Below are 22,804 nucleotides of genomic sequence, written 5' to 3'. Positions count from 1 at the left end.
CATGATAGCTTCACTCGTGGCATCGCTAGGGTGGAGCTTTTGTTAACTGTGTGGCATGTGATTGGAGCGACGGTCAGCCCTACCAGGCCTACCAGCTCTGTTACTAGACGATTCCTACCGAATGGAATTGCCGAGGAGTGGGCAACCGAGTGCCTCTATTATCCCTGTATCAATTGCAAACCCGCTACAATTTCACTTATGCCAGGAGCCGTTCCGGAGGATAGCTTAACCGTCAGCAAACAAACGAATGAATGAATGCATTGCTATGAGCATATGATCTGAATATGCCTCGTTCTATGCCAGTCAGGTTCTCACACACTAATCTTCTTTCGAAGAGCTAGAATGCGATCAGTGGCCTCTGAGAAAGAACCCTGCGATAATGATCCACCCTGCAAAGCCGACACCAGCGCATCAACGATGGCCTCTCCTTGCGTGACATTCCGAGCAGACGCAAGAATAATATCCATACCAGCCTGACTGGCCAGGACACCCCGCGCCGCATCATCGCCAAAGGCTTGAAGAGCGCCGGCCTCGATCGCGTCCGTGATAGTCACTCCTCGGAAGCCAAGTCGCCCACGCAGTTCATCCTGAATCCAGGCCTTACTCAGTCCGGATGGATATTTAGCGTCCAATGCTGGATATAGTGCCCATGAGTTCATTACCATGTCGACACCGGCGGGAATAGCCTTAGTATACGGGATTTCGTCGACGGAACGAAGCTCATCCAGTGTGAGGCTGATGGTGACTGGCTCCTCGTCCGTGTTCTCGGTTTTGCCGGCAGCTCCAAGACCAGGGAAATGCTTTGCTGTTGCGATGATCCCGGTTTCTTGCTGAGAGGTGATGAAGGCTGGTCCGCAGGTAGCCACCATTGCAGATGTGTTCCCATACGAGCGGCCGAAATTGTCCAAGAAGTCTCCTACTTCGCGATACACCCCCAAGACAGGCGCGAGATTGGTATTCACCTGGTATTCCTGGAGGGCACTAGCAGCGTCCCTGCCGGACTGGGTTGCAGCTTTTCGCGGGTTGCTCGACTGGCCAACTTCTTTGGCGCTCTGAACTGGTCCTCCGGGTAGTCGTCGGACAATTCCTCCTTCCTGGTCGGTCATAATCAATAGAGGGCTTCCCACATACGCGGCACTCTGTTTATAGGTATCTTGGAAGTTGCTGATAACGGTGCTGAGATTGTCGGCGACGTTTTCTCCGAAGAGGATGATGCCACCCACTTTGCCTTGCTTGATCAAATCAAACAGATGAGTCGGTGGGTTGAGACCTGGATAAGAGAAGACGACATGGTGTCCAACCTGCACAGACAGGTCATCGCATCTCGCAGCCCGACCCGAGGGCGCAAGAGACAGGCAGAGAGTGAGGAGCTGTGAGGCTGTGATCCACCGCATACTGAAGTCTTTCGATGTATGAGCGCCGAAATCTGAGTATGCGCAGATCACCTAGTTATAAGGCGACACTCGCAGTTTATCTACATTTTTAAACCTCGTGTTAACTGCCGGATTACAGTTGCCTTTCCCATTATCCGAGGTTTATGCAGGTACATCAACCGGGGGTGTGTTACATTGATCGGCGTCCACCAAGCCTATTCTGGGCGAGGGGTCCCTATGAACATACGAGGTTACTTTGCCATTGTCCACCCCGCGTTTCAACCAGACCACTTTCATATCTTGCATGATTGAATCTTGTATTCGGCTATTTATATGCTTGGCTTTTGCCCGGAGATAACTTGTTATGAGATAACTTGTTATCTTTGGATGCGACGCCATGATCTCTGCCGGACGGGGTTCCTTCAATGAGCGAGTTAAGGCTCGCTGGCATTTCCGGAAATGCAGAGCATGTAAATTATATGTTGGACTCCAATAAGTACCAAGTTCTACCCAGCATCTGCGGTACCCCCTCCCCGTGCCCTGGGCATCGATTTTCTTGTGTAGGCCCAGAAGACTATCTAGTCCCGGTCGCTATATATATCACCGTTCTTTTCCCACTGTTGAGTCTATAAGGGCTGGCCGCCCAGAGGATCCTGAAATTTATCTGCATATCATTGCAAGTAAGGAAAAATGACAATTTGATAAGACCCGAGGGAAATGCCCCTACTTTGGACATGCATGCATACCGAAAACTGTCCTAAAGTGATCTTTCAAGGGTGCGTCCATTGATCGGTGTGTGCATCTGAGCACCGATCGGCATCTAGCCGATACGCCGACCTTCCCCGAACGTCAAATGAGTCGAAATTCCCGAGTCCGATGGCAACTTAACTTTTAGGTATTCACAGTGAACGATCAATTTCTCAGAGAATTCTGATAAAAAGAAGAGCCATGAGAGGACTTCCGGCTGCTAGGGTGCGATCAGCCTACGAATTGCATCGCTCGAGTAAACACGACGCCGCAACGTGTCTAAATAAAAATGCGCCCATCCTTTTTCTGCACGGTTTTCTTGGCTCAAAACGAGAGAATCGGCAAATGAGCAGGTAACACTGTTATATCTAACCCCTAACTACGTGTTGCAATGCTGATTACCTTTGACTCAGGAATCTTGCCAAAGAATTGTCACGCGATGTTTATGCTTTGGTACCGGCAACCACCCGAGAGAGCTTGAGAGGCTTACTTAGGGGCAACCTAACACTAATATAGGATCTACGGAATCATGGCGATTCAGGTCATCACCCGAAGCATGATTACATGGAGATGGCATTGGATGTTGAATCATTCATTGGTCAACATGGGCTCGAGCGACCGACGCTGATTGGTCACTCAATGTATGTTGCACTCGCCGAGGTCTATATTGCATTTAAATGCTAACGAACTCGCATAGGGGTGCGAAAGCGGCATTGACCCTTGCTCTTCACTCACCTAAATTAGTATCTAATGTGGTGGCCGTCGATAATTGCCCCATCAATTTGCCCGTGGCGCCGGATTTCCTGAAGTACCTTGAGAGCATGGCAAAGGCTGAGCGAGAAAAAGTTCGGATGCATGCAGAAGCTGACGAGATTCTCCGTCAATTTGACCTGGTAAGCTCTTCACAGATAATGAGTTCATAGCTTCCCAAGACTGATAGCAGGATACAGGATCCACCAGTCCGACTCTGGCTATTGAGTAATTTCGTCAAACAGAACGGCTCGCCTTACTTGAGACTACGCGTTCCTTTGGGTACCTTGAAAAAGGCGATGGGGCCTCTGGGTGATTTCCCATATAGCGTTGGAAACGTTCCAGCATTCCCAGGACCAACCCTTTTCCTTCGAGCTCTTCAAAGCAATTTTATCCCCCAAAGTTCTTTCTCACTGATTTCACAATTCTTCCCGCAATCGGAGATTGTGGACATGGACTGCGGGCATTGGATTGTGCAGGATAAACCCCAAGAATTCAAAGAAGGTATGTTCAAAATGATCGTCCTGCTAACTTGGAAAAACTCGGAAATTTGGCTGATTTGTGATTTGTTTCATCAGAGGTGGTGAGATTCTTGCAGAAGCACTGAGAAAAATGGTCGTAGCTTTTATAACGAGCCTTGCTGTATATTATAATGATATAGAAATCTTCTGTAATATTATCAGCGTTCTCCCTGGTTAGTGATAGAAAGAGAGACCATCAGACTTTCAGAAAGTCGAGAAGGTTGTAATTTGATTGGTTGAAAAGGCACAGGTACGACCATGCTGCGGAGAGGCGGAATTGGAAGATCGCCAGGAGCTATCACACTAACTAAGCCTTTTGTGTTGCTGCCTTCAATGGATTTGCTCAGTCTTAAGATATCCTCGGGTCAAGATCAAGACCTGGGATAGCAATTTAACATTTCCCACGTGCGTCCCCGGGTCTTTGTCTCGATCAAAAACCTCCAGACCTTTCGGTTGCGGGACCCCACAGCGTCACAAGCCCCACTCCTGCCAGCTTCCATATCGGGAAGTTCTGCGGCGAAAATCTTGGCCACGACTTTAAATCGGCAGCCACGCTAAATTTTGAGCCAGTATTAGGTAAAATTCTGTAGTAGAGGACATAGAAGCCCGCCAGCCTAGAGTATTAACAAGCATCTTCGACTTTCATTCCCCTGATGGGGAAGTTGAGCGTAGACGGGTTGTAGTGGTTTGGAAATAACCATCGCCGAAGTTCACAAGGCCATATTTGTATAAAAGAGAGAAACAACCCGTACTCAAGAATAAAGCGGATATTATCTTGATGTCTTGACATTCGCCACAATGCAGTCAATCCCTAATGGAGCCTCTGCAACTCCTAGCTCCCCAAACATGACGACACCCGAAGAACAAACAAACACACTCACAACCATGCCTGATCTCGAGAAATTGGGCAAAGAGCGCCCGCAGACCTTTTCAGGGCGATGGCCTGAGCTAGCGTTCTGTTTCTCCATTGTGATGTCCCAAATACTAGCAGTGAGTGGAGAATCAGTACTTGCAAGGTCGAACTATCTAACCCACGTCTTGAATAGGAATTTTATATAACAGGGTCTAACGTTCTACTTCCGACTCTTATAAAAGAAGTCGGTATTCCCCCCGCCTCGACAATATGGCCTACCACCGCTCTCTCCCTCGCCGTCACCTCAACACTCCTCATCTTCGGCCGCTTGACTGACATGTACGGTGGCTATGTCGTCTACAATGGCGGAGCTATCTGGCTGACAGTCTCGTCAATCCTCTGCGGCGTATCTCAGACATGGTTGATGTTGATTTTCTGCCGAGCATTGCAAGGCTTAGCTCTCGGAGCTTTACTTCCATCCGGAATGATGATTCTGGGAAGTACGTACCGACCAGGTCCACGAAAGAACTTAGTCTTCAGCATTTACGGGGCTTGTGCAGCTTTGGGCTTCTTTGCTGGATTTTTCATCTCGGGTATTTGTGGCCAGTATTTGAGCTGGAGATGGTACTTTTTCATCGGTGCTATTTTGTCAGCGATCATGGCTATTTCGTCGATTTTCTCTGTTCCCCGTGACTACTCAGAGAAGCGCAAACTGGGAATACGAATGGATTGGATTGGGTTCTGCTTGTCTATCTCGGGGGCGACGCTATCTGTTTTCGCCATTGCGGATAGCTCTTATGCCCCCCAAGGCTGGAGAACGCCGTATATTCCGGTACTCTTTGCCATCGGCGTCATTTTGCTTGGTGTCATGGCCTACCTTGAAGGATGGGTTATTGAAAATCCTTTGCTTCCTGGTGACATATTCCGGGTCAAGTTCATGAAGCCGTTGGTACTTGCATTGCTTTGTCTTTACGGAAGTCTCGGTATCTTCCTCCTCTACGGAGTCCTATAGTAAGTACACTCTTCCATGGCTTAGATTTAGCCCACTAATTTTTTTGCAGCATGTCGGAGTTCATGGGTGCCACTCCTCTTCAAATTGTGGCGTGGACAGTACCGATGGCAGTTGGAGGTCTCATCCTCTCAGTCACGGGAGGCTTCATTCTTCATAAAGTATCGGGAACGGTACTGATGATTATCTCCTGTCTCGGATACGTCGGCTCGGGGCTTTTATTTGCCGTAATTCCACCCGGAGGAAATTACTGGGCTTATGTTTTCCCGGCGATGATTTGTGGCACCATCGCGATCGATATCAGCTTCAACTTGGCGAACATTTTCATTACGACTAGCATGCCGAGGGCAAAGCAGGGCCTGGCTGGTGCTTTGATTTACTGTACCATGCATATGGGAATCGCCGTCATGCTGGGGTTTGCAGACATCGTTGAAACTCAATTGAAGCAGCTTGGTACGCGAAAGAGCTACAAGGCAGTGTTTTGGTTCCAGACGGGACTCTGTATTCTTGGGCTTCTGATTGTTTTGGGATTTGTGAGAATTCGACACGCCAAAAGCGAATTGACGGTGGACGAAAAGGAGACATTGCAGTCAGGAAATGTGAATACGAGGCAAACTGAAGAAGTCTAACTTTATGACAATCACAATATAGAATACATATTGTTCATAATAAATCACAATATAGAATACATATTGTTCATAATAAATCACATTGGACAATGGGTCTTTCTATTTGCTAACAAAGGAGTAATCGGCAGTAGAGCACTAAGTAAGCGTATCGGGGGTACTAGGATAGAGGTCCTGCCCATAGGTCGAGTTGAGAGATACAGATCCCACGACATCGCCAGACTCTAGTCGAATCCAAGTATCAATCTCCATGTCCTCGAGCTTGGACTCCGTCACGAGGACCTGTCTGGATCCTCGAATCCAGTTTCCATATCCACCATATCCAGTGTGTTGTCCGAAACAAAGATTGATACCATTTCCCTTGACGGACATGCCGGGGATGAGAGTATCCCACTTGTAGCACCAGGTATCTCCGTGATCATGGCCGGAGAAAACTCCAATCACACCAGGTGTATCCACCAACGCCTTCATGAATGCCACATCCTGACCACCATAATTGCAGGAGCTATCATTGCTTCCGTCCGCGCACCAGCCCTCTCCCTGCTGTGCAAGGTCATAATCATCATTGATGCCAGGTTCCTTGTGGGAGTTGAGCCCGAGCTCAGTTTGGATGGCCTGGGATGCATTTGTAGGAATGTGAACAAAAACGAGAGACGGGATGTGCTTGCGGTACTTCTTGACCAAGTCCGCATTGGTTGTCTCAAACCAGTTCACAACACTCTGATGGACCCAATTCGGCTGCGGGATCACATTACCCGAAGAATCAAGTTCTTGATAATAGTCACCCCCGCGGCTGTCGAAGAACCACATTAGCATCGCAGGTGCCCCGTCATCATTCTTGTCGCCTGAACCGTACACAGGCAAATAGTAATTGGTCACACCAGCATCACGACCAGAAACCATCTGCTTAGTGCGCGAATTCGGCCAACGGTTTTCGCGGGCTAGCAGAGCCGAGCGCGAAAGATTGTAGGAACTATCGTGGTTCCCGTAGGTAGATGCCCAGGTCAAGCCACGCTCAACGAGGGGCCCGACAATTTCGTCAACGTACACAGTGCTGTTTTCCAAAAAGGCGTTTTCGCCGGTGATCAGATCGCCGTTCAAGACGACGAGATCGGGTGACTCGGCGTCGAGTACCTCGTGGATCACTTTGACGGAGTTGACATCCTGCTCTGGTCCCCAGGAATCCCATGCATCTATTTGCAAAAATGAGTATCAGAGAAATTTATCAGGTGACGGATGTGACATACTCTCTCCAAAGTGAAGATCTTCCAGAATAGAGATCTGGAAAGTCCCATGCTTGGAGAACTTGAGAGGTGCAAACCGTTTCGTAACCGCACTCTGGAAAGACGGTGCAGCGAACAGCGCGGCGAAAGCAAACGATTTCCACATGGTGAATGCAAAAAGAGACCAAACCCGTGGCCAGTTTCTCGAAAGGGAAGGAGCGATATCTACTTAAATATCATTGTTTACCCCGAATCCTGCTTCCTATCTCGAGTTTATCCCGTGTTTACTGACCGGAAGTCGCGACCTGCTGTAAAGTCGGTAGCAGCCGACGACTCCGCATCGGATAATAAACGCATGCAACACGTGTTTGGAATGTTCGCATCCTATGGCTCAGGGGCTTACAGGGATGAATGGCCAGAGTGGGGTAGAATCGAAGACACGATCGTGCGAATGGGATTTTTATTGGACTGGCTAATTTAGCTCGCAGACCACGAGATTGCCGACATCAAGCTTTCCACTGTCGCTTAATTAGAATAATGGTCGAGAGGTAAGCTCAAAGTGGAGTAAGAGTAACATCGCTGCTTACTCCGTACAGATATAGTTGAACGTTTATTATTCCCCACATGGCCTGGGGTACAGTTGTCTTCGGTCTACAGTACGCTGTGGATCTCTCCGAGGAATAGCCGACGAGTGTCGAGGACGGAGATAAGGCCACTTTGCCGAAATGGCCCATTGACATCTTGATTGGAATTGGAAGGTATTAAGGATCTAAGCTAAGTCCCGAAGGCCCGGGCCTTTTCCATGTGTTCTAAGCCTCCGTTCTCCTTAGGCCAGTAGTTTGACCTATCCGCAGAGCGACTTGATATCCGTGGGCACATAAACACTTAGGATAGCGATCAAATCGGCAAGGTCGATCCAATCAAGGGTACCGTGGATAGTCTGGACTGGCTGGCCACTGTAAAGAACGCGGGCATAGTAACCAACACTGCTCTTATCGTGGGTTTTCCTGCGGCGTGTTAGAACATTCCTACTCAGCCTGTCTGTGTGTAAAAAGACTTACCAAACTTCGATGGCAATGTTGGATGCCATGGCCGGCCACCGGAGAGCGTTGATACCCAAAGCTCCAAGGATAGGACCGATATCACCATCGTGGACGAAAACATGGCTGTAGTCGAGAGTAGACTTTCCATCCTGCACAGCCTGCAGGTGGGCGACAATTTCGCCAATGAAAAGACCCTCCACCACTTGGATGTACTTGGTGACATAGGGGTTGGTACGCCAGTAGTAGTTCCATTCCCAGTCACCAGCACGGAAGACCTCCTCTGCCATTTCCATAGTCACACAGGCCGAGGAGTTGGACACGCTGCATGGCAATTCGTAGCCGTTGCACAGACGAGCCTGGAAATTGTCGGAGAAATGGTCGAAGGTGCTTTGCCACGAGCTGGATGTGGCGCCAAGCATCGAGCCAAGTTGAGAACGTAGCTCGCTGGTCACAGAGAGGTGATCATTCCACTCAGTGGTGGACTGCAACGCACTCAGTGTGGAACCGATTGCGCTGCATGAGTAACCCTCGTTGACAGTGTCGACCGAGGAGACCATCTGGTGCAGAGGCAAGGCGCCCTCGTAGTCGGGCCAGACTCCGCGAAGAACGGCACCGGCAGAGCCCTGGGTCAGGGCGGATTCACTCGAGCGGAACCAGACACGATCGTTAGGCTTCTTGGGAATGAGACCAAGCTTCTGGCCATAAACGTTCCAGAGGTCCTTGCCGTGCTGGTACCCATCCTGAACACCGCCGATGGTGATCTGGGGATACTGGCAGGTGCCGTTCACACCCGGGGTGAACGGGTTAGTAGAGTCCTGGTACGTCTGAGCGTACATGGGCATGGGCTGAATGCCACTCTCGCTGTCTGCGCCAGCATAGAGATAAGGCCGAACATTGTCGCACTGATAAGCTTGGTTCTGGCCGAATGTTAGTCCAGACCAAGTTACTCATGCGCAGAAGACTCACTTCACCACCAGGCAGGATGTTGTAAGGAGAGCGACGTTGATGGCGCTGAAGGTATTCGAGGTAAACAAGCTCGCCTTTCACGGAGCCATTCGCGATGGGCCCTGGCAGCTTGTACTCCTGAGTGCGCGGGTGCGGCATCGAGCAGTAGTCATAGGTGCCATACGGATTGCCACCGGTCGGGCCATTAGTTGGGGCCTTGTAGATACCGCCATAAGTTCCGATGGAAGCATTGGAGATGTATGAGGTCTGATTGAGAGTCGGCGGGTAGAAGGTATCCAGGGGCGACAGGCCAAGGACCGGGCCAGCAGCTCCAAGGACGAGACCGGCAGTAAGGCTGCGCATGATGAGTTGATGTGTTACAAGTGGAAGAAAGTACAACTCAACCTGTGCTGGATGGCCATCTCCTTCAAGCGCGCCTGGTTGAATTTATCAATCGCGTTGACATCAGAGCTCGGCAGCTCGGTCGCACTAGAGATCGACTACGAAGGGGCTCCACCTTGTCAGGGGCCAGTCGCGCGATCAGCTTCACCACACGTGGGATGAGCAATATCCGACGCGAAATGAACCCTACGCGAGACGTTGAAGAGATTTTGTTTGCTGTTCCCGATCTGGCCGTCGGCAATAATGTGGACGAATGTGGTTAAAGTCAAGTTGGTTCGCGTTCGGAGATATCCCAAAACGCCAGCCCGTAGTTGCCCAAGGGGCGTTTAAAGAGGATGGCTGCATAACCAAACCAGTGCTCCACCAAGGATCACTACTCTCGCTCTCCGACCACCGCCATTTCCCACGATTCAAAAACTTTTCAAATTTGAACATGCGCAGCATCACACTGTCCGTGGCTGTCCTAGCCACCTTATGGGCCTCTGTAGCCTGGTCCTCTTCTCTGGCTCATCACGCTCTGCAAAAGGTTCTCGACGATGCCTCGCCTATCTTTGGAGAGTATTCTAAGCAAACCAACAGCAAGACAGAATGGATGAAAGGCTACCCCGACGACACCCTTCTGGTCCATATGAACATCCCTGGCACCCACGACAGTGCGACGTGGAACTACACCCAAGCCACACAAGATGCGATGCGCGGTATTACCGACCTCAATCAAGTCACGCCACCAGTACCTGAAACATTTCGCTGCCAAGAGCTCCCTCTGATCGATATGCTCAACATGGGTATTCGAGCATTTGACCTCCGCTATGCTTTCGATCCAACGAACAGCACAATCATCTTCTATCATTCTCAGGGACTCCTTTCTGAGACTGCGACCTTGGATGATGTGCTATTTGGTTTCTATCGATGGCTTGATGATCATCCCTCGGAGACTCTTTTCTTGTCTATGCAATATGAAGGCTCAACTGCCAAGTATGCGTCCAACGATGCTGCAATTCAGTTGAAGCTCTATAACGCTTTGACCTCTCCCGTTGCCCGACAATACTTTGTCCAGACCAAGGACCAGCTGGGAACCTTGGGCCAAGCTCGAGGAAAGATTACCCTAATGCGTCGTTTTGACCTGGACCAATTGTCATCGTCCTATACAGACTCCTTACCGGGTCTTCACTTCTCGCCTAGCCTGTGGACGGACAACAGTCCAGACATTGTTTTGACGTACAACACAAAAGAGAACTTGACAGCTTATATCGAGGACTACTATGAGCCTCTTACACCGATGGGCTCGAATGCTACGGAAAATATTCAGTGGAAGTACAATGCTACCACAAAGAATATCATCAAGGCCACTACCGAGTACCCGGATAGCTTGTTCTGGACGTGGGCCTCCAGCACTAACACCGACAATGTGCCTCCCGAGTGGCCCCAAATTATGGCTCTTGGAAATGGTACCTTGACTCCTGCTGGTGGCGTCAATCAGCTTCTTGTTCCTTTCCTGAAGAAGCAGAAGGGCAAGCGTGTTGGAATTGTGATGTTTGACTTTTTTGATCAGCCGTCCAACCTGATCGACACCTTCCTGAGCCTGTAAATAATATACAACGAGAGGCTCAGTCGGAGGGGCAGTGGTAAATTCTTAGGTAGTTATTGATTTTTTCCGTTTTCTTTTCGTTGGATTTGATTTTCCATTTTGAATTTAGTAAACGTTCCGCTTTATCATCCGAGGCCGTGGCTGCTACGAGGTGGGTAGTAGTTGTGCTGTCGGTGTAAGTGTTGATCTTTATAGATGCTCGATTGCGAAAGAACACATCAACCCTCGACTCTTGTGCTTTTGGATTTTGTTGGAGACAACCCAAGGGATGAGCCCAACGCCAGACTTATCAATCATATTCGAAAAGGCCGTGTCGTAAAGTGAATGCCTAAGGACTAAGGCGGCCACTATCTACGTGGGTGATCGGCATAGTGCACCCTGGTGGCGTTAAACCATACCTCGGCCCAACTTCTACAATTCTACAAGAGCCGCTTGGCTACCAGTTCATAGGACTTCCGCGGCAAATGATATTGGTAGAAAGCTATCTGTCTCGTCATTGGGGCGGAGGTCGGAGGGTCGGACTTGGGAAAACCCGACAGGGCAGAAAATCAGTAAGCAAAGCCTAAAGCACCTTCAGCAAATGCAGGTATTGGCTCTGGTTCTTCAAACACAACACAAAAAGACTAAATTACAGTTTGTTTGCGCCACCAGAGTAGTTTGACTCAGGACTCGCGCACGAGGCTTAGTTACATGATTGTGAAATATGACGGGATTTCGACGGAAAGCCGACGGGGATGCCGCCAAAAATTGAACTTCACAGAATTTTGAAGGCCCTTGCTAAGATCGAACAATTCTCGATCACTCCTACTACCGCGATTAGGTTCTTAGACTCGTTGTTCTTGCGCCCAGAGCGGTGACCGTACTCGATAAGACTGATGATGCCGTGGCCTACACTAACTATGGAACGCTCGGGAAGCCGGACCCTTCTGACATCATTGACTAAATAGCTCGGCGTGATTATTTTTCGATGCGGAGAAGCCGAGGAAGTTTTGTCATGGTGCACGAGACCTTCTACGAGAATATATTTCGGCTCTAAAATGTTATAAACTCCATGCTCTTTTTTGCAATCTAACGTATCCGACCGAGTCTATTCCTTGAACGAACCATTTACACCGTGTCGATCTCCCGGTAGATATGCCCCTAGTAGCACCTGCTACTGGACGGGCAGCCTCCGGCCAAGATGATGGAATCCGATCGGAGGACTGGCCAAAGGAGGTCAACAATACCTATACCCATGACAGTGCCGATCGTATGCAGTTCAGCGGCGACGGGCTGAATACCGGCGTTCGAGTATTAGGTGCGCAAAGTTGAGAAAAATCGCAGTCAAGGTTCACTACTAACTTTGTGTCTACTTTGGATAGGCGACGGACGCTTGGATATTCGGATCAATGAGCACAAGCCTAGTATTGCAGGGCTACTTAACCTCCAACGTACTCCTATACCATCCGAGGTCGAACATAACGGAGAAACGGTCGACGCCGGGGTATCTCAGGAGGATGGCAAATACTTCCCGCTAAACCTCAACATCGTCATCCAAGTGATTGGATCTCGCGGTGACATTCAGCCATTTGTCGCTCTGGGAAAGGAACTAAAAGCGCATGGACATCGAGTCCGACTTGCCACTCATCTGGCCTTTCGAGACTTTGTCCTCGATGCCGACTTGGAGTTCTTCAATATCGGTGGCGATCCAGCAGAGTTAATGGCATTCATGGTAAAGAATTCGGGGCTACTTCCCAATATGAGCACGATCCGGAGCGGTGCAATTCTAAAGCGCCGCCGGGAGATGAAGGAGATCATCAATGGATGTTGGAGATCCTGCTTCGAGATGGGCGACGGTACACATTTGCACCAAATCAAGGAAGACCCTTGGAGTGATGCGGTGGATTATCGCCGGCGTCCATTCGTAGCAGATGTTATTATCGCGAATCCACCTAGCATGGCCCATATTCACTGCGCACAAAGATTGGGCATACCCCTTCACATTATTTTCACGTTAGTCAAATGGTCACCCCTGCCAAAGAATCTGCGCAAAGCTAATTATGAGTATTCAGCATGCCATGGTCACCTACGCAATCATTCCCGCATCCTCTTGCCGTGATTCATCAACAAGATTGTAAGCCAACGGTCGCGAACTTCGTGTCCTATGCGATTGTGGATATGATGATCTGGGAAGGCCTTGGCGACATTGTGAACAAGTTTCGCCGTAACGTCCTGTCTCTGGATGCGGTAGACACAATCACCGCTCCAAGTTTGATCCACAGATTACAAATACCCTGCTCATATCTCTGGTATGCCCTTTGAAGTCTATTATAGTCAACCCTGAGTCCCCAACATTCACTGATTATCGACTAGGTCTCCAGCTATTCTTCCCAAACCAAACGACTGGGGTGACCAGATCGACATCTGTGGCTTCAGCTTTCTCCCCTCCAAACCTGACTATACTCCACCTGACGAGATAACGCGATTCTTAAACGCTGGTCCAACGCCCATATATATTGGTTTTGGCTCAATTGTGGTTGACGATCAAATCAAGTTGACAAAGGTTGTCTTTGAGGCAATTCAGAAGTCTGGCCAACGTGCGATTGTTTCAAAGGGATGGGGTAACCTTGGCGTTGAGGAGGTAGATGTCCCTGAGAACATCCTTGTCGTTGGAAGCTGCCCCCATGACTGGTTATTCCGACAAGTATCATGTGTGATTCACCATGGCGGAGCTGGTACAACAGCCGCAGGATTAGCACTTGGGCGTCCTACAATCATCGTGCCATTCTTTGGCGATCAGCAATTCTGGGGAGACATCGTTGCAAGAGCCGGCGCAGGCCCATCACCTATTCCTTATAAACGGTTGACCGTGGAAGGCCTAAGCAATGCAATTGAATTCGCTTTGAGAGACACAACGTTCGAGAGAGCACAGGAAATTGCAAAGAAAATGGAAAATGAGTCAGGAGTGCGAGATGGTGTACGCAGCTTTCATCGCCAGCTTGATCTTCGGACACTACGATGTGCAATATGCCCGACTCGTCCTGCAGTGTGGCACCTGAGACAAACAAATCTTGGATTTAGTGCCTTTGCAGCAGCGGTACTGGTGGAAACAGGGAAGTTAAAACCGGAAGATTTGATTTTGTGAGCACCCTTTTGTCTTATAAACGATGAATTGCAGCGACTGACTTGTGTACAGAAATCGGCCAAAAGAATATGATACCTATCGCGATCCAGTAGGGCCTTTGAGCGCCAGCGCCCAGGTTCTTTTTGGAGCCATTGCAAATTTTGTGACGGGCATTGCAGACGTCCCTACTGATGTGGTCAACGATCTCGTTGCTTCGGGTCGTGCTTTGCGTCAATCTCATGAACGCCCACGCCCCGACCTACATTCCAAATGGCGAAATCGAAAATGTCGCGATGGAGGCCCAGATTTACAAAGCAATAAGTCTCCAGATAACGGGGAGGGCTCTCAACAGATTGAAAGGGACCAAGGTTCTCCACCAATCAACAGAAGTGACTCAATCGACCAAAGTGACTCTGATGAACCTCTGCCGGATGAGAATGAAGAAGGCGACGAAGATGAAGAATGGTTCAGTAGCACCAGCGAGTCAAATTCAACGGACCTACTTCCAGATTCAAGTATGGAAAGGAGACGAAATCTTCAACTCGAGAAATCACGAAGCATGGGCTCCGAGATTGCCACCTCCAAGTCTCACAATGCCCTCTCCGAGGCCGCAAATCTGAGCAGCAAAATGTCCAAGAAATTTGTCAATCTTCTGATTTGGTTGCCAACGGACATTACACTCAGTCTTTCCAAGGGATTCCACAATGCACCCAAATTATATCATGACCCGATGGTGAAATCAACACCCAAGGTCCATGATGTTCGCAGCGGATTCAGGGCGGCTGGAAAGGTATATTCTTTCTCGCTGCTATAGTATGGTAATGACCTTGTACTGATACTTTGAGATGCTTTGACAGGAATTCTATGATGGCTTTTACGATGGGGTGACGGGGCTGGTGACCCAGCCTCGATACGGATACGAGAAAAAAGGCACAAAGGGAATGATCAAGGGAGTTGGAAAAGGGCTCGGTGGAGTTTTCCTCAAACCACCTGCCGGTAATTTAAGCCCCTTAATTTGAAATATGCTCGCATTCTGACCATTTTTTACCAGGTCTCTGGGGATTAGCGGGCTACCCCCTCAGCGGTTTACGGCGGAGGCTGTTTGATTCTCTGGGTAAATCCAGCGAAGGGCAAATCGTTCTATCGCGGATCGCTCAAGGGCATGAAGAAATGTGCGCATCTTCGGCTGACGAGAGGGCGGAAGTGGTAAGGAAATGGGTCTTGATTGAAGAGTCGCTGAAGAAGGCCAAGAGAACGAGCAGGCATTGTCATTCGCGGCCTCGGCATAACACGCCGCATATACCTCAATTAGTTACGCCTACCTGATGTACATAATCTTCTCGTTTTGTCTACTCCTCTCAGTCTAACGGAATGAATCTAGGAGGTACCAAGACTCGTCAAGGGGCATTTGCTGCATTGAATACCACATTTAGCCGAAGGTCGAGCAAGTTATTTACCCAAAATTTACGTCTCACCAGGGACACTACACAAGTCAGATGGATGCCTTTTGATCACTCATGGCACCGGCACCATAACCGACAGCCTCGTGGATCGCTGCCATAATTTGAGGGAAACTTTGGCAAAACTTGTGCGGAGTCGAAGCTTATCCTGGATTGTGGAACTATGACCGTAACTTTCCGGAACTTTATTAGAACCCCACGAAGTATACGTCTCTCCATCCTTGTGGCTATATATGAGGGGTCAAAGGGCGACGATAGATCACAAACTATTTCCGGAGTGTCCATTGCTCACAGTAACCAAGTGATAACTGGCGGTGGGCTTACTTTTTCTGGAAGGATGCTGAGTGGTGGATGTGTTGGCCCCTCAAGAAAACCTCTTGTAGTGTGAGTTGGTATTATCTCGACTCCGCTTATGAGATGCTGAATGTGGGAAGTAATCAAGATCTATGGTGTTCCATCGGGGCTGAATAGTGTTGTTGATGACAGGGGAGGTTCACGTGACTCTAAAGTGTTTGTTCATCAGCGCCGTCGTTTCTTTGTCTCGCTGTCTATCCCTGTTCCCTGTCACTCACACTAAAAAATTCCTTCTGGTCTTTAGACTCGTTAAATTATCTCTTCCTAAACCCACATTATCTCATATTAACAATCAGAATATACACGGCGTTGATTTGCCTTCATCTCTTCCCGAAAACCTACTATACTGACTGGCTCGACTACTCCATGCTATCTAGCTATAGACCTTGGCTGTTCTCAAAATCTTAACTCAAGGGAGCCCGAAAAAATGACAAGCGCTGACAGAAACTATGAAGTTCGCTCCGTTACTTGCACCCACATGTCAGAGATTGCGAAAAGACCAAGAACATTCCGCGTCATCCAGGGACGTGTCGGATTGATAATTGACAGGTCAAAGTTGCGCAGGAGCTGTGTCAGATTCACCCCCCGTCAGCAGACCACCCAGAAACGTGGGGGGTGGGGGCGGGGGCAAAATTCCATATATCTAGCAAGCGCACTGGGGCGTTTTCACTTACCTCGAAAATAGTCTTTCCCATCTCGAGTTGAGCCACAGGCTTCCCCAAACACTGGAACTTTCCGTGACCAAATGTCAGGTCGTTCGTTCGAACCATTTCAACCAACTTTGCAGGATCGGATTCGAGCCAGCGCTCGGGCCGGAATGCCTTTGCGTCCTTGCCATATATCTTCTCACTGTGGTGCATGCCGTATGCGGAATATCCGATGCAGACACCACCCGGTAGGAACACGCTCTCGCCGTCGACTATGACGGTGTCACCGCCCGGCGGAACATCACGAGAGAAAATGTTCGCGACGGGCGGCCAGACTCGAAGTGCCTCGCGAATTACCGCCTGAAGATACGGAAGTTGTTTGGCCTGAGCAGCCGTGATCAAGCCTTCGCCTGGGCCAGGTGCCCGGCCATCCCGTATGGCGTCGTCGACCTCGCGCTGCAGTTTGACGTAGACGCGAGGGTTCGTCATGGTATGCAACAAAATGCAGCGAATGGCGCCAGCGGTGGTGTCGGAGCCAGCGATGATTTGTTCCAGTGCCTCCGTGCGCAGCTCGTCTCCGGCCAAACCGTGGCGCATGAAAGAGGCTAGCATATCAGATCGTTTATCGGTCGAGCTTGCAGCACGCTCGTCCACGAGGCGGAAGCATGCAGCCATCATTTTGCCGAAACCATTGTTGTCCTGGGGAGAAGGTGCGATGAACTTGCCGATGAACGGTGCTTGCGCTAGCCAGCTGAAGCCCAGAGCAAGAGCGTTGTGGCCTATAGTCAGCCCCTCCTCGCTAGATTGGAGGTAGTTATCCACGTCGCGATCACTTTGCAGCATACCAAACGCTTTACCGAGGCCCACGCTACTGATAACATCTAGCGTGAAATACTGGACCTTTGTTGCTAGGTCCATGGGTATAATTTCACGGTCGGATGAGACATACTTAGTCCGAATAAGATGCAAGAAATCTTGCAGTCGCTCATTTACGGACTCTTCAAGATGTAGGTTCTCCCTTCCCGAGTACTGTGAAACATACGAAGGTTAGCAGTCTCGGCCAACAGGAAGGAGGAGTGAAGGGCTTGGAAAGGTGACAATACCCCTGGCGCCATTTGCTTTCTGCGCTGCTCATGCTTGACATTGTCGGTCTGGCTGAAGACATTGTCTCTTCGGTACTCAATCCGTGCGGCTCGATAGTACCAGTCCGAGCGCTTGTAGCCAGGCTTGTTGTTTACATGCATCCAGACTTCTGGAGAAGACGTGATCAATACCCGAGGCGCGACACGGGCGATCGGACCTGGCTCGAATCGAGGCTGTCAGCTGCATCTATGGAAATGACATCCTGGTATAAGATGCCAAGCACCAGAAGTGCCTTGCAGACGACCCGCACCATGTTTCTTGTTCACATCAGCGTACCACTCGTGGCAGCTACCACGGAGCATCGCTATGCTATGGGGCCAGTTCGAGATACCGGTCCACGTGGGGCCGCGGAACTGGCGCAATTTGGCATACGTGCTGACCGTCCTGAGGACATAGAGGACCAAAAGGCCACAGAGAGCCAGTACAGCTGGGCCAGACATGCTGTCTATCCCCATGGCGCACTCAGCATGAGCAGGGGGTGGGGAGTTGACGAGGGATTGAAGTTTGATTTTCGTCAACCCCCCTCACGCTTGTCTTACGTGGATACCTCTAGGAAACGCCGGAGTGGTTCGGGGGGTTACTGTCATCTGCTCCTGGCTACATCTGCCAAGATACGCTAAGGCTCTATTGGGTTATTCACTTTTATAGCCCACGTTCCCGTCTCGAGCTGATAAGCGGATGAGTAATTGAACGCGCTGGGATCCGAGAGTTCGGTTCACTGAAAGGCGGTGTGGGCCCCGAGGAGGGTCAAGGTCACGGGGCGGAAAACGACTCCCCGTGTCCTGCATTGGCATGCTCCAACTTCCAAATTAGGAAGTTGACCCTGGAGATGTTCTCGATGTGGGTTGCACTTGACCGGGCTAATCTACTTTCAGAAAGTAACCCCACCGAAATGGGCAACGTACTGACTAGTATAGATTTATCCGATCTTCCATCTAAAGCTAGAAACAAGAGAGGCAATTGACAATCATTTCAATCAAAAACCGAACGATGATATTCAAATGCAAGTTTGATCTATAAAAGTTTACTAGGTGATGGGCGTACGCAGGAGGACAACGCTCGCTCAATTTTCCGCTACTAAGACACTTCATAATCACATGGATTCTTCGTAGAATCAGCTTTTAGTTCGAGACACTAATCACTCTTGGACTTGCGCGACTACTTGAACAAAGGCACCCGCGTCGCTTCGAAGACTTCCATGCCACATGGCGCAATGGTGTCGAACAACGTAGCCTTCAAGAACATCTTGCCGGGAATCTTGGGCGACTTGGTGAGAACGGGGCTGCGCAATACATGTTAGACCGTCTCAACTTCCTCAGTATTAAAGGTGCATGATCAACTTACCTGCCACACGTGGAGCAGAAGTATCGCTGTTGGGTAGTCAAATTAACAACCAGGACTGCTTAAATCTCGAATTGAATCCGCGGTTTGAACCTACCTGGATAGTATGTCCCTCGGCGGTATTGGAGTCATCATAGGCAGTTAACGTCTTCTTTGGATCCTCAACGGTGGTTTCCTCCTCGGAGGTTAAGTAGTTCACCGAGAACACTGAAGGAGATCAATTCAAGAACCTCGAACGTGAAGTTTTCGAGTGCGTGATTGAGACTTACCGCCACCAGCCTTTCTGCAGTTGAGGCTTTATTTGGAAACCATGTTAGTCAACCATGATGTCAAACGGTAACCTCGCTGTAACTAGATATTAGTACGAACCAGTGACAAACAACCGAGTTGGCGGGTTGCTCAGCGAGCGTGATGCGAATGCTATCGCAGTTGCAGTGTCCCACGTAAGGCATTTTGCTTTGGTGTTTGTAGACAATTTGATCTAATTAGAGTGATGATCAAAGAATAATAGTGATGATCTAGAAAAGAAGAAAAACGAACGTATCACGGAGCAACTTCTTATATAGGTTGCTGGTACGCCATGATTATGAAAGCGGGAGAAGGAGTCCATTGGAATCGCAGAACAATTCTACAACGCCAAGCGGTTCGCTGACGTCATATGTAAGCAGTAACTAGTACCATGAGGGATGTTGTCTTCTGTATATCCGACCCGTGGGAGTGCAATACGATCTTGGTAATCATCCGTTCAAAGACGACCGCAGCGGCGCAGAGATGCTACCTTATCTGTGGGGGACCAACCTAAATTAAACTTGGCTTACACGCGGAAGCCGAACTATATCGCGCTGGACCTTTTCGGCCTGTGGATTCGCACTTTTGAATTACCACAGTATAAGACCAGGTCATCTTGTCTGACGCGAGTCTATTTATGTGATTTATAAGCTCTGTAGCATTGGATGAATTGAGTCTATCTTGGATATTTCGGTGAAAACATCGATTAGAACACAACTCAATCCCATCCTCCGTTGACTCGGAGGATCAGCATTCTGTGAGCTTCTATTATTGGTGAGATGGTGGGCACTACCGGAAATCTCCACCACCACGTTTGCGGTTGCCCTGTTTGTCTTCCTTCCTTAATCGGCGAAAGCTATACAAGCGGGCTTGTCTTCTCTGCAAGAGCTTCCCTTCTCTCTCTCCCCCGATTGCCTTAGACTGCCAGGATTTTCTTGACCTGACTGGTCGACAAGGAGGACCAAGCTTCAAATGAAATCGGGCGACCTCGTTCGGCGATCGCTGCTCTATGAGTCGGAGAATATGACATCTACACATGCCACCTGTAATCAGAATTTAAGAGTCACGGAGAGATAGAGAGGCAAAGCATGGTATTCGGAAGCTTCTTTGATTTTGTATCATTTTGTAGTCATTGTAATTTACTGAAATTCATTGGCCTTGATTGCGCTGCTTCAAGAGAACTCCCAGAGGGACATCATCCTCATCGTAGAATTCAGCTTCCTCATCAACACCAAAATCTTGCAGGCGTTCGCCCTCGGCATTTCGCCAAGACTCCTCGCCGCCGTCAGATTGATCGCCATATATAGGTCTCGGTCCGCGCTCATCATCGCTGTCTCGGCGATCCTCCTGCTTGTACCGCTCGTGGAACCGCTTGCGTCTCTGAATTTCAGAAAAGGGTCGTGTGCGGGCAAGATCCTCCGCTTGGCGACGACGAAATGCCTCAACCTCCTCTCGGGCAGAGGAGTAGGTCTTAAGCAATTCCGATCCATCTTCTGCTGCCAATGAAACAGCTGGTAGTGGAATGCGATCGGGGTCTGGCGGAGGCCATGATACACCCGGATCTGAATGATAGAGTCAGTCTGGATTTGATGATTGATTGATTCCCAGGATATATGCATACCTTCAAAGTCATTTATTTCAAATTCCCACCCAGTCATCCGATCAGGCGTTGCTGCCAATGGCCAAAACCAGCTAATAATCTGGAACTATGTTAGCTCCGAATCCCTGGTTGAAAGTTTGAGCAACTTACGTTAGCACTCCCACCCATGCCATTCTTGATATTCGACCAGATCCCAATGTCATAGGGAAATTCTTGTTTTCTTATTGGAATTTTCTTCCCGCCGGGGCCTTCAAGATAGCCGCCCAGGACCCGCGCGCGACGAACAAGAGTTTCATGTCTCTCAATCTCCCAAGATTCGATGGTGGTGGTGTTGAAGACAAGAGACCAGAGGCTTCGCACAAGGAGAATAAACAGGGCAAAAACTGTCATGCTATTCACGACGAATAGGAGGAAAAGATGAATGAGCTGTCCAACCGATGGGCCGAGGTACTGGGAAACAATCAGAAGTTGAATAGCGAGCTACTATTGATGGGGCCTCTTACACTGGGGAGATCCCTGCTTTTCCAAACAATTGATCCACGTTCCCAAAGAAGGGTCTCGAGGTAGCCCATGCCAACAACCGCATAGAACAGGAAGCGGATAAAGTGGGGGAATGTAAAATGCGATACACAGTTGGAAGTCCAAGGACAATGGTGATCCATCTTGGGGATGCATCTATGTATCATTAGCCGTAGTTTTCAAATATCATGTTGCAGCGCAAACAAACCTCTTGCATGTCTTACAATGATGAGCCCGAGGGGGTTTGCAAGCTTCGCATCTACGGCACCACCGGTGTCGACCTGTGGCAGAGTCTTTTTCGGCTTGATCAAGGCCACTCGATTTCGAACCTGAAGGAAGACGCCCAGGGTTTACAAAACATGCACGGAAGTAGCAGATCCAAATGCATGACGCAAATATGTTGATCTTCCACGCTTCATCTTTGAGGAGGGGTGCCGACTCGAAATGAAGAAAGAAATATTGGGAGGTGTAGGCAAGGAAGCTGATCAAGAAGCTGACGGCAGGAATTGCCAGCTGAGATATTGTGAACTCATCCCTCAGCATTTCGAAGTTCACGACCTCACAGTCGTGGGAAAGGCGAGACGAAGAGCTTCAACTGGCGTGGACGTGTTGTTTCTTGGCACGGCGATCGGACTGGATGACTAATCCTCGCGCGGGCCTGGGCATCAAGTGAGGTTGGCCCGTTGACAACGACTGAGATACAACTTCATTGCATCACGAACTCAGTCCGAGTAGAGGGTATATACTGATTGAGTGAATTCCCTTGCTGGATTGGGCAATGACTGGATAGCCGCCCCTTCTCAGAATGCCGATCGAGGCTCTCCCTCAGGCCACTATCCGAGCAATTGGCTCCACCTCAGTCATCTCAGATGCCTGCTCAGTGGTCAAGGAGCTTCTAGACAATGCTCTAGATGCATCTGCCACATCGGTATCTGTCGAGATCTCCCTGAATACTGTGGATGTGATTCAGGTCAAGGACAATGGATATGGAATTTCCGTCGAGGATCATCCTTTCGTCTGCAAGCATGCGTTTACCAGCAAGATTTCAAGTATCGATGATCTAAAGAATGTCGGTGGAACTTCTCTGGGGTTTCGTGGTGAAGCGCTCGCCAGTGTTGCGGAGATGTCAGGCGGCGTCACCGTCACCACTCGCGTCGCCTCGGATATCGTCGCGTCAACGCTTGAGTATGGACGAGATGGAGAGCTTTCCCGGTATGTCTCTATGCCCGACTCGTTGAACTTGCGCCATTCTTACCGATTGAGTTAGGT

General features: G+C 49.5%; 11 protein-coding genes across 11 annotated transcripts; 5 read left to right on the top strand and 6 right to left on the bottom strand.

Annotated features, from left to right (window-relative positions):
- Window positions 1-311: 311 nt before the first annotated feature.
- N7458_003875 (putative glycosyl hydrolase) lies at window positions 312-1,394 on the bottom strand (the record flags this gene model as incomplete). Its single annotated transcript, XM_056907257.1, has 1 exon — window positions 312-1,394. The coding sequence occupies one exon, from the start codon at window positions 1,392-1,394 to the stop codon at window positions 312-314; it is 1,083 nt and encodes a 360-aa protein (XP_056767984.1).
- Window positions 1,395-2,321: 927 nt separating this feature from the next.
- Window positions 2,322-3,477, top strand: N7458_003874 (putative alpha/beta hydrolase; the record flags this gene model as incomplete). Its single annotated transcript, XM_056907256.1, has 6 exons — window positions 2,322-2,473; window positions 2,534-2,573; window positions 2,637-2,761; window positions 2,818-3,013; window positions 3,071-3,374; window positions 3,449-3,477. 6 exons carry the CDS (start codon window positions 2,322-2,324, stop codon window positions 3,475-3,477), a joined length of 846 nt encoding a protein of 281 aa, XP_056767983.1.
- Window positions 3,478-4,189: 712 nt separating this feature from the next.
- Window positions 4,190-5,882, top strand: N7458_003873 (putative MFS multidrug transporter; the record flags this gene model as incomplete). Its single annotated transcript, XM_056907255.1, has 3 exons — window positions 4,190-4,381; window positions 4,438-5,255; window positions 5,306-5,882. The coding sequence occupies 3 exons, from the start codon at window positions 4,190-4,192 to the stop codon at window positions 5,880-5,882; spliced, it is 1,587 nt and encodes a 528-aa protein (XP_056767982.1).
- Window positions 5,883-6,017: 135 nt separating this feature from the next.
- N7458_003872 (metallophosphoesterase family protein) lies at window positions 6,018-7,268 on the bottom strand (the record flags this gene model as incomplete). Its single annotated transcript, XM_056907254.1, has 2 exons — window positions 6,018-7,072; window positions 7,127-7,268. The coding sequence occupies 2 exons, from the start codon at window positions 7,266-7,268 to the stop codon at window positions 6,018-6,020; spliced, it is 1,197 nt and encodes a 398-aa protein (XP_056767981.1).
- Window positions 7,269-7,946: 678 nt separating this feature from the next.
- Window positions 7,947-9,453, bottom strand: N7458_003871 (uncharacterized protein; the record flags this gene model as incomplete). Its single annotated transcript, XM_056907253.1, has 3 exons — window positions 7,947-8,109; window positions 8,164-9,062; window positions 9,112-9,453. 3 exons carry the CDS (start codon window positions 9,451-9,453, stop codon window positions 7,947-7,949), a joined length of 1,404 nt encoding a protein of 467 aa, XP_056767980.1.
- A 472-nt stretch (window positions 9,454-9,925) lies between these two features.
- N7458_003870 (phosphatidylinositol-specific phospholipase C) lies at window positions 9,926-11,080 on the top strand (the record flags this gene model as incomplete). Its single annotated transcript, XM_056907252.1, has 1 exon — window positions 9,926-11,080. One exon carries the CDS (start codon window positions 9,926-9,928, stop codon window positions 11,078-11,080), a length of 1,155 nt encoding a protein of 384 aa, XP_056767979.1.
- A 1,134-nt stretch (window positions 11,081-12,214) lies between these two features.
- On the top strand, window positions 12,215-15,509 carry N7458_003869 (glycosyltransferase; the record flags this gene model as incomplete). The annotated part of the gene is made up of 7 exons (XM_056907251.1): window positions 12,215-12,377; window positions 12,442-13,072; window positions 13,132-13,368; window positions 13,433-14,200; window positions 14,256-14,973; window positions 15,041-15,179; window positions 15,235-15,509. The coding sequence occupies 7 exons, from the start codon at window positions 12,215-12,217 to the stop codon at window positions 15,507-15,509; spliced, it is 2,931 nt and encodes a 976-aa protein (XP_056767978.1).
- A 935-nt stretch (window positions 15,510-16,444) lies between these two features.
- N7458_003868 (cytochrome P450) lies at window positions 16,445-18,242 on the bottom strand (the record flags this gene model as incomplete). Its single annotated transcript, XM_056907250.1, has 4 exons — window positions 16,445-16,564; window positions 16,672-17,673; window positions 17,748-17,944; window positions 18,011-18,242. The coding sequence occupies 4 exons, from the start codon at window positions 18,240-18,242 to the stop codon at window positions 16,445-16,447; spliced, it is 1,551 nt and encodes a 516-aa protein (XP_056767977.1).
- A 703-nt stretch (window positions 18,243-18,945) lies between these two features.
- Window positions 18,946-19,580, bottom strand: N7458_003867 (GFA family protein; the record flags this gene model as incomplete). The annotated part of the gene is made up of 5 exons (XM_056907249.1): window positions 18,946-19,069; window positions 19,132-19,157; window positions 19,226-19,335; window positions 19,398-19,423; window positions 19,498-19,580. The coding sequence occupies 5 exons, from the start codon at window positions 19,578-19,580 to the stop codon at window positions 18,946-18,948; spliced, it is 369 nt and encodes a 122-aa protein (XP_056767976.1).
- A 985-nt stretch (window positions 19,581-20,565) lies between these two features.
- pfa4 (putative palmitoyltransferase with autoacylation activity Pfa4) lies at window positions 20,566-22,078 on the bottom strand (the record flags this gene model as incomplete). Its single annotated transcript, XM_056907248.1, has 5 exons — window positions 20,566-20,978; window positions 21,038-21,116; window positions 21,167-21,466; window positions 21,520-21,691; window positions 21,744-22,078. 5 exons carry the CDS (start codon window positions 22,076-22,078, stop codon window positions 20,566-20,568), a joined length of 1,299 nt encoding a protein of 432 aa, XP_056767975.1.
- Window positions 22,079-22,340: 262 nt separating this feature from the next.
- N7458_003865 (uncharacterized protein) lies at window positions 22,341-22,802 on the top strand (the record flags this gene model as incomplete). The annotated part of the gene is made up of 1 exon (XM_056907247.1): window positions 22,341-22,802. The coding sequence occupies one exon, from the start codon at window positions 22,341-22,343 to the stop codon at window positions 22,800-22,802; it is 462 nt and encodes a 153-aa protein (XP_056767974.1).
- Between the last annotated feature and the right edge of the window lie 2 nt (window positions 22,803-22,804).

The sequence above is a fragment of the Penicillium daleae genome (genome assembly GCF_028827525.1).
Source record: "Penicillium daleae strain IBT 16125 chromosome Unknown utg000004l_segment0_segment0, whole genome shotgun sequence".
NCBI classification, from domain to species: Eukaryota; Fungi; Ascomycota; class Eurotiomycetes; order Eurotiales; family Aspergillaceae; genus Penicillium; species Penicillium daleae.
This window is presented reverse-complemented; position numbering and strand designations above follow the sequence as displayed.